Here is an 8963-nt window from a genome sequence, read left to right as displayed (position 1 = left end):
GGAAAGTGGCATTCTAGCCTGGCCTGAGAGCCAAGGAGCAGAGGGTGTTGGAAGGGAGTCATGTTCGGAGTACAGGGGGTTGTGGAAATGCTGGGACAGAAGCAGGGGTTGGACAGGGCAGCCCCTCTGCCCAGAGGCAGCCTTATGGAGGAACGTACTAGGAAGTACTTTCTCAGGAGGTGGGAATGGCTATTGCTGCAGGTAGAGAGGTGTGGTGCTTCTTCCCACGGACTGGGCTGGCCATGGTCTGGACTGAACATCTTTGAGAATACAGTTTGGAGGTCAAAGGCCAGATGCCCCTGAGCAACCCCTCCTCTCCCAACCTCATTGGTCCAGAGGACTACAGTCCCCTCTTTGACTCTCTCCACCCTCATCTTATTTCAGATGCTCTGTGGTTCTATCAGGACCATGGGAACTGTCCAGAGTCTCAGTCTTGGGCAGGGGCATGGGACCTATGCCCCAGCAAGCCTGCCCAGAAGGAGCCAGGATTGACTCTAAGCCTGGGAGGCAGCTTCAATAAGCTCAGAGCCTACTCCCAACTGAGCCTCTTCCAGGCACCTGCCACCCCTCCCCAAATAGCCATCCAGAGCTTGAAGGCATCTCACAGGTCATCCAGACCATCCCTGTTTGTTTGCTGTTGAAGAAACTGAGGCCAGAGAGGGATAGGGGCTTGTCCAAGGTCACACAGCCTACCAGTGGCAGAACGAAGCCTAGAACTCAGGTTCCTGCTGCCTATTCTGGGGCTTCAGCAGGTGGGCTAATTGATATCTTTGCATTTTGACAGGGGTCTTCTAGAGGTGATACCTTATGCTCATGCTGTGATGCTCTGAGGAGCACCCTTTAGGGGTGAAGCAGGGAGCTCAGAAGTGCTAGGATTCATTTGCAGATCTTTTAGATGTCCCTTCCCAGCACACACACTCACCTACTCCCATGTCTCGAACAGCAGAGCTTCAGATTCCCAGGATTTGCAGCCTAGAGGCCTGAGCTAGGACAGGGAGAGATGAGTCCCCTCCCCCCACACACCCTGTAGGCCATGTGCCTCCACCCAAGACTTTGGCAGGTTGCTATGGCAACCAGAGTCTACCCCGTATGCCACAGCCTGCCCACTGCCAATGGCACCCAGCTGGGAGGGGTCACCAGGCCTCAGAGCTCCCCCATCCCCCAGGCAGGGTCTGGACATGGGGTGATGGGCAGAGGAAGTGTTGTAGAAAGCAGGTGAGGCTCTGGGAAGCCCAGACAGAAGAGTAGATGCCATAACTGACTTCCTGTTGGATGGGATTCGTCAGGAATGCGGTTACTGAGTGGGGGGCGCCAAGCTCTGGTTTGGAGTAAAGGGTTTCAGTCCGCCTGCTCCCTGGAACGTGCCATCTTGGTCCTCCACGGGGGCTGTAAAGCTGGATCTGTCAGGCGCTCCTTCTCAGTAGCTTAGTAAGGCATTTTCCCTTGGGGATATGGATGGGCCCAAAGTCGAGAGGGTGGCAGACACTTTTCCCTCATCATACCCCACTCCCCGGGCAGTAGCAGCTCAGGGCTCACCAGTGGGGTTCTCATGCCAGGGTGCGCAAAGCACTTAGATGTGAAGACAGGATTCACGTGCAAGACTGCTGGGGAGCAGCACAGGATGCTTGATGAAGGAGCAAGGCCAGCAGAGAGGAAGGGCTTAGCTGTGTCCCCTCTGTCATTCTCCTCTCTCTGCTGCTCCCTTCCCCAGCCCCAGACACCACTGATCATGGCAGACTCTCCTTACCCTCTTGAGCGTACAGCCTGAAGTTCGTAGAAAGACGAGGGACACCAATGCACTCCCTTCCCAGGCCCCTGAGCCTCAGTCTGCTCCTCTGAGATGGGGATGACGATCATTCTCACCTCAGTGTGATCTTAGGGTTTCATCAGGGTCTGGCATGCGGTAGGGGGGCCAACACCTACTCACACCCCTAAAGGATTTGGAGTTTCCTGTCCCATACCTCCCCTACCCTTCCAAACCCCTGCTGTAGCTCTGCCATTGGCCTCCCAGGCGATGAGGAACAAGTTCTGTCCCATGAATGGGAAAAGTAGTTTAATGGACTAAGTGAGGTGAGGAATGTAAATGCTTTGAAAGCTAAAATTGTGCTGCAGAGGGATGTGACGGTCAATCATTAATTAGCCCTCATCTCTCCTAGGTTCCCCAATACTCCAGGATGCCAGGCCCATCCCAGCAGGCTCTCTAAGCTCCTCAGAATTCTGTGGCTCTTAATTTGGAGGCACAGCACAGCCTACGGGCTAAGAGCATGGGCTCCACAGCCAGATGTCTCTGGTTCAAATCCAAGGTCTGCCCCCTACCTAGCTGTGTGAACTTGGGAAAATTTCTTTACCTTTCTGTGCTTCTGTTTTCCCATGTAAATGAGGATAACACATTTTACACCCCCCACCCCACCCCCCAGCCCCAGGGTTGTTGTGAGAATTAAATGTGATATTATATATAAAGTACTTAGCACAGTGATGGGCACAAAACTCACTCCATATCTGTTAGATATTATTAACGAAATATTCTAGCACTGGCCAGCGCCTCACTCCGTGTATGGCTTTGTTCTGTTGGAGTCACATCAGTTCTTAGCCATCATCAGGGAGGTCAAAGCCAGAACCCTGACCTCCTGGCTGGCACCATTTAGTACCTCCTGCATGCAGTAGGCAGTCCCATCCTCTTGCAGCAAGGAAAGGGAATAGAGAGTGACAGTGATATGGGGATATGAAGGGGGTTTCCAATAAGACGGCTTTTGAACAGAGAACCAAAGGAAGTGAGGGTGGTATTTAGGGGATGAGCCTTCCTGGCAGTGGAAACAGCCTGTGCAAAGATCCTGGGGAAGAAATGGGCTCGGCGTGTTCAGGATCAGCAAGGAAGCCAGTGCAGCTGAAGTGGAGTGAACTAGGAGAAAAGCAGGAAGTCAAAGAGGGAGCAGGGAGTCAGATGACACAGAGCCCTCGCAGGCTACAGTGTGGAATTTGGATTTTGTCCTCAGTGAGAGTCCCACACGCTCTCCAGGAATCTCCTGGTTGTGTTTCGGGGTGGGAGTCTGCCTCCCCGCTGCTCTCCCTGTTTCCTATCAACTGGGAGCCCCCAAGGCCAGGGATAAGGGGCTTGCCTTTGGCCTTTGAGCTTACCTTGAGCAGGTTCCTCCTTGGTTGTCCCCTCCCCAAGATATCGCTCAGCATGGAGGCTCAAAACCGTCTCTTGTGTTGATCGGCCGGTGTCTCTCACATCATCACTGACTCTTGAGTAGGACATAACTTAAGGGCACAGTTGCCCACCTAGGTCCGAACACCTCAGGAGGATGGAGGGGTGGGCACAAACATTTCACAGCCAGGGGCGGTGGTGGAGGATCCCCCCACCCAATTTTCATGGGGAGCAGGCCCGGTGGTGACTGTGCGGTCACCTCGGCAAGGCGCTGCATGTGAGGCGGCAGGGAAAGCCAAGGGCCGTTCAGGCATGAGATAAATGTGTCCCCGCCAGGAAGCAGCTGGAGCCGGAGAGGCTAGGGACCACAGAGCTGTGCCAAAGTGGGTCAGCTCCGTCACCCGCAGCTCAGCAAGAATTGTGCGGAGTTTTTCCTATTATTTTGTTTTTTCTCGCCTTCCTTTCCTCCCTTTTCCCTTTGCGTTCTCCTCCTCCAGACAGATTCAAGAAACTCCCCGACCAATTATGCCAACTTGCAGGATGAAAATCATGAATCACGCACGGTCAACCCGCTCCCCGCCACCCCTTCCCCAGCTCCACAGCCCTCCAGGAAGACGATAAATAACGTAATCAAGAATTAAAAAATAATCAGTGGTCATAAATAATGCAGAATCCCCAGTTATGTAACCAGCTGCCCGGGGAGCTGGGAGGGAGGGAAGGAGGTAGCAGCTTGTCAAGGGAGTTGAAGGGGCCAGAGGTGAAGGGGGAGGAGATAAACAGGTTCTGGGGCTCCCGGGTCCTCAGTCCTGGGGCCTTAGGGAACACAGACGTGCTTTCTTTGGAGAGGGGTCTCACCCATGGCTGGAGGACGGGCTAGGGCGGGCAGTGTTGGAGTGTCCAGGCCCATGGAACTTTCTCTCGAAAAAGAAGCCCCAAGTGGTTTTATTAAGCCCTCTGTCTCAACTCATCCACTCATTGAAAAGCTATATTTGTAAAGAATGTGCTAATCCCTGTGCCAAACTTGGGATGCAATGGTGGGCAAGACAGATCCTGTCCTGCCCTTCATGGGGCTTCCTGTCTAGTGAGGAGAGAGACATCAACGACCTTACAACATCTGCACACAAAACGGTAGCAGTGATAACTACTGGAAAATAAGGAGAGGTGCAGGGTACTTTCAGGGCCTTTCACAGGGAACTGTCCTCAACCGGGGGTCAGGGAAGACTTCCTTATGGAAGTGAGAGGGAACGAGTGGGAAAGAAAGAAGGCATTCCAGGTGCGGCCCAGAGGCACAAGTGAGCTCGGTGGAGTGAATTGGGCAGGTGAGGGGGCAGGCCTGGCAGGGAGGAGGCTGCTTGCTGGAGAGAACAGGGCCTGTGACCAGATTTGCTGTGGGGTTGTGTTTGGGAGGCTCAGGAGTTTGGGGAGCAGTGAAGTGCTGGAAGCAGAGAGGTGATGTGTTCCTGCAGGTTGATTAGGAAGTTCCCTGGGTGCAGCAGGAGCTGGACAGGAAGCGGCTGTCAGTGGGGAGACTGGATGGGTGCAGTGTTCGGGGCGGGGGGTGCAGCTGAGGCTGTGGCCAGGACAGAGGTTGTAGACACCCTTGGGACAGGGCCTGAGGCCCCCAGCAGGTTTTGCCACAGCCCTTAGCCCTGCCCTTCCTCTCTAGTGCTCACTCTTGCTCCCTGTGGAGCAGGTGATTCCCATCCTTGACCCCTGACTTCCAGTCTCAGCTCAGCCCCTTCTAGTCCCCGTCAGCAAGCACAATGGGAAGAGTGGTCTCAGCAGTGTCTCCAGTCCCTCCTGGCTTCAAGGTTCTATGGTTCTGTGATTTCTGTGGTTCCATTCTCTCCCCGTCTCTTTCCTTTTGTGTATATAATTATTTCCCTGCACTCCAAGACAATCCCAAATTACATGTAGGCAAAATGATTATTAAATCTCAGAGAGAAATCATAGATTTCAAGACAGCCAAAGCAGAGAGGTAGGTAGCCTGGGGCCTACCCTATTCCTGCCCTCCTAACTGGCCCCATGAAATGAGGCACCAGGGACGGGCAGCAGGGTTTGTGGACTGACCCGGGCCCTGCATACAATCTGGGTCCCCAGGCCTGGATGCAGAGCCCAGATTCTTAAGTGCTTGGCTGTGCAGACTCTGCAGTTTAAAGCACATTCCTATCTGTTGAATCCCCAACGTTTGGCAAGTAGAGGTGTGTCCTCCTATTTTACAGGGGAGGAAATGAGACATGGAGAGGGAAATCACCTGCCTCTCAAGTCTCTTAGCCAAGATGGGGCAGACTTGGGACTTGAGTCCAGACCTCCCTCCCTTCCTTCCCTCCACTCTCCCAGGATGGAAACAGAGAGGGGCATTCTAATGGAGAAGGGGAAGGGCCTGAACGTGAAGGCCTCCTGAGCAGGTGGCCGGCAAGGGCTTCTTGGGCGGGAAGAGTGTCCAGGCCTGAGGCTCTAGGGCTCCTGCCCCGTGGACCCTGCATCTTCCTCACAGGGGATTAGGAGCCCAGCTTCGGGGCCTGGCCTGGCTACAGGCAACCCTGTGAGTTCACAGCCGAGTCATGTAACTCCAGATTCCTACCATCATCCTCCCACCCTCAGACAGCAGCAGACTCTCGGCAGCGGAGTCTAATTAGAGCGTGTGGTTGTCCCAGGGGCACAGGGCCTCTCCCCAGGGCGGCTATGCCCTGGGGAGCTATTTTTCACCAGCTTAAATCCCCAGTCCCCTAGGCCAGTGGTCCTCAAAGTCTGTTCCTGGTACCAACAGCGGCAGCAGCAGCATCACCTGGAAGCTTGTTAGACATGCACCTCTTGAGCCCCACTGGGACCTACTGAATCGGAAACTCTGGGGAGTTGATGCGCACCTGGGTTTGAGAGCCCCTACTCTAGGCCAGGGCTCCCACCAGCTCTCAGGTGGGGCTTGGGTTAAGCAAGGGTTTAAGGGGGATGCGAGCTTCTCTGAAGTGGGGGAGTCATTCTAGGGTGGGGGACTGGGGTGGTCAGACCGGAGGGTAGAGCCCTATCCCCATTGCCTGTCCAAGCCCAGAAATCGTGGCAGCACCTCAGCCGTGTGCGGTGTTGCAGGGCCGGCAGAGGCGGGAACCTCAGGTCCCCTGTGACTGGTGCCTCTGGTCCATCATCCCTAAATTCAGGAGATGATGATCTCGTGGGTGGAAAGCCTGACACGTAGTAGGTGCTCAGAGATGGGAGATGATATCACTTTTATCACCAGTGCCCCCACAGAGCCCTTTTACTGCCTTCTCATTGTTCCTCAGGAAGCTCTGGTGAGGTTGGCAGGCCTGAGATTATCATACCCACTTGGTGGTGAGTGAAATTGAAGTCCAGAGAGGTTATGTGAGTTACTCAAAGACACAGGACATTTGATGTCTAAGCCGAATCAGGAACCCAGGTGTCTTGACTCCCCCAGCTCTTCCATAGGCCTCAACCGAGTGTTCCTTCCATCCCTGGTCGGGGGCTGTGGGAAGTGGGCATCCCTAGGCATTGACACCCCAAAACAGCTTCTCAAGTCACTCCTCTAAATACAAGAGTCCTAGAATCTCAGAGATGGAAGGAAGTTTGGAGATAAACTAGTCACCCAACTGCCCATTGACAGATTGAGAAACTGAGACCTAGAGAGGGAAAAGGACTGACCAGGTTGCCAGCGTCAGAGCTCCCAACTCCTGACGCAGTAGACGTCTCACCGAGCCAGACTCCTCCTGACCCATCATCTTTGCCCTTGCTTTCCACTTGCACTTTGAGGCACTCACCACCCCGACTCCTTGCTGAACACCTAGCACATCCCCGGACAGCAGTCATCTTCAGTAAATGTTTGTTGAATTAGGGACTTCATTAGTTAATGAATTAACTGACCTCTCTGACTCCAGGGAAAGAGCACTGGAGAGGGCTGGGAGCTAGCTCCTGGGCCTGATGACTCACTGCCTATGTCTTTGTCTCTGGGTCTCTTGGTCCCTCCGCTTTGCTTTTGTTGTTGTTGTACTGCTTTGGATTTTGGCCTGAATCTCCTCTCCTCCCCTTGCTCTGTCCTCTCCCTATGTCTGACTGGGTCTCCCTTTCTGCCTCACTGTCTTTATTGCTGATGTCTGTGCTGACAGTGGCCTAGGCAAGGGTTGTCCTGAGGCAGGGCCTCCTGCATGAAACAGGGCTTCACCTCGTGCGGGGCAGGTGGGTGCAGTGACCTCTGTAGCCCCTGAGGGCACTTAACCAGCAGTTCTGGGCCCAGGATGGATGGTTTTCTTATCGCTTACCGAATAATGCTTGCTTTATCCCTTCCCCATCAAACTAGGATTGATCTTCACTCATCAAGAGGCAGGGAAGGGGAGGATGGGGGAGGCTCCAGGGCTAGGTAGGGATGGGGTGGTAGAGACCCATGGGGGGCACTCGCTGACCCACTGCAGGGGCTGGTCCAGGATGCTTCAGAAAGCCTGGGCAGAGCCTTCTTTGCAGTTACCATGTATCATTTCCTCTCCAAGGGTGGGTGGGCTGCTCATCCTACCACTGAGTGGCCTTGCTGGAGTCTCTCAGCTCTTTTTAAATGGCCCCCTGTCAACCAAAGGAAGATCAAGCTCTGAGCACCAGGGCTGCCCCCCAGAAGAGCAGCTGGCTTTGGGGCAGAGGGACGTGTGAATGGACGGGGTGCAGGGCTGGAAGGCATCCCCCTTCCCCCAAAGGCACTGAGGAGTGGAACCAGGGGAATGGCCGGAACCAGCTCTGTTCACCCTGGTCCAGTTTGGGCCCTCAACGGGGCAAACAAACTGGTGACCTCAAGTCCAGTCGTGTCCTGCAGGGTCATCAGCCGGGGGGTGTAGTAGGGTGGGACGGGGCACACTCACACCTAGGTGATGCTGGCCGCTGCCTGGCCCCTCTCACTCACTCCTCTCCCCTTCCCCGGCCAGGTGGTGAGCCAGATCGATAAGCTAACCTCGGACTTTGACTTCGAACTGGAGCCAGATGACTGGACCACAGCCACCGTGAGCAGCACCTCCAGCAGTGACAAGGTGGGCGTGGGCGGCCCCTTTGACCTGGGCCACCTGGACTTTATGACAGCTGACATCCTCTCGGATAGCTGGGAGTTCTGCTCCTTCCTGGACATCTCCACCCCCTCAGACTCCGTGGACGGCCCCGAGTCGACCCGGCCAGGGGCTGGCCCTGACTACCGGCTCATGAATGGCAGCGTGCCCATCCCCAACGGGCCCCGGGTGGAGACCCCGGACTCCTCCAGCGAGGAGGCCTTCAGCGCTGGCCCTGTGAAGGGCCAGCTGCCCCAGCGGACCCCGGGCACACGGGAGAGGGTGCGATTCAGCGACAAAGTGCTCTACCATGCTCTATGCTGTGACGACGAGGAGGGGGATGGCGAGGAGGAGGTGGGCCTGTCCCCGGAGCCTCCCCACACAGAGGCCCACGCGGGCCCCCTCAAGCCCTCCCCGGCTCCCTACAAGCCGAGGCGCTCTCCACTGACTGGCCGCCGCTCAGACCCCACCTTGGCCCCCGAGCAGACCCGAAGGGTCACAAGAAACAGCAGCACCCAAACGGTGTCAGACAAGAGCACTCAGACGGTGCTGCCCTACATGGCCACCAGACAGAAAGCCAAGGGGAAAAACTAGGGGCCGGGGAGGGAGCCGGGGAGCGGTGGGCACATAGAGCTATAAATATATATATATTTAAACAAACGCAGTCATAATAAAATTTTAAAATGCTAAGGATCCGGCCCCACAGGCCCCAAAGCTTTCACAGAGCTCATCTTAGACACAGAGATGCCTACTCACCTCTTAGGTCTCAGGAAGTGTGGCCAGAA

At 55.3% G+C, this 8963-nt stretch overlaps 1 protein-coding gene across 2 annotated transcripts; it reads left to right on the top strand.

The window, feature by feature from the left end:
* Nucleotides 1–4144: 4144 nt before the first annotated feature.
* Nucleotides 4145–8869, top strand: INSYN1 (inhibitory synaptic factor 1). Of its 2 annotated transcripts, XM_027123563.1 has the most exons (3): nt 4145–6064; nt 6427–6475; nt 8065–8869. In XM_027123563.1, the coding sequence occupies exon 3, from the start codon at nt 8209–8211 to the stop codon at nt 8770–8772; it is 564 nt and encodes a 187-aa protein (XP_026979364.1). In that variant the 5' UTR covers nt 4145–6064; nt 6427–6475; nt 8065–8208; the 3' UTR covers nt 8773–8869. The 2 variants fall into 2 exon arrangements, with proteins under 2 accessions (XP_026979364.1, XP_026979365.1); XM_027123564.1 differs by lacking the exon at nt 6427–6475.
* The last annotated feature ends 94 nt before the right edge of the window (nt 8870–8963 follow it).

The sequence above is a fragment of the Aethalodelphis obliquidens genome, unplaced genomic scaffold (genome assembly GCF_003676395.1).
Source record: "Aethalodelphis obliquidens isolate GAN/ISIS:26980383/991018 unplaced genomic scaffold, ASM367639v1 scaffold26, whole genome shotgun sequence".
Lineage (NCBI taxonomy): Eukaryota > Metazoa > Chordata > Mammalia > Artiodactyla > Delphinidae > Aethalodelphis > Aethalodelphis obliquidens.
Note: the sequence above shows the minus strand (reverse complement) of the source record. Positions and strands in the feature narration are given on the sequence as shown.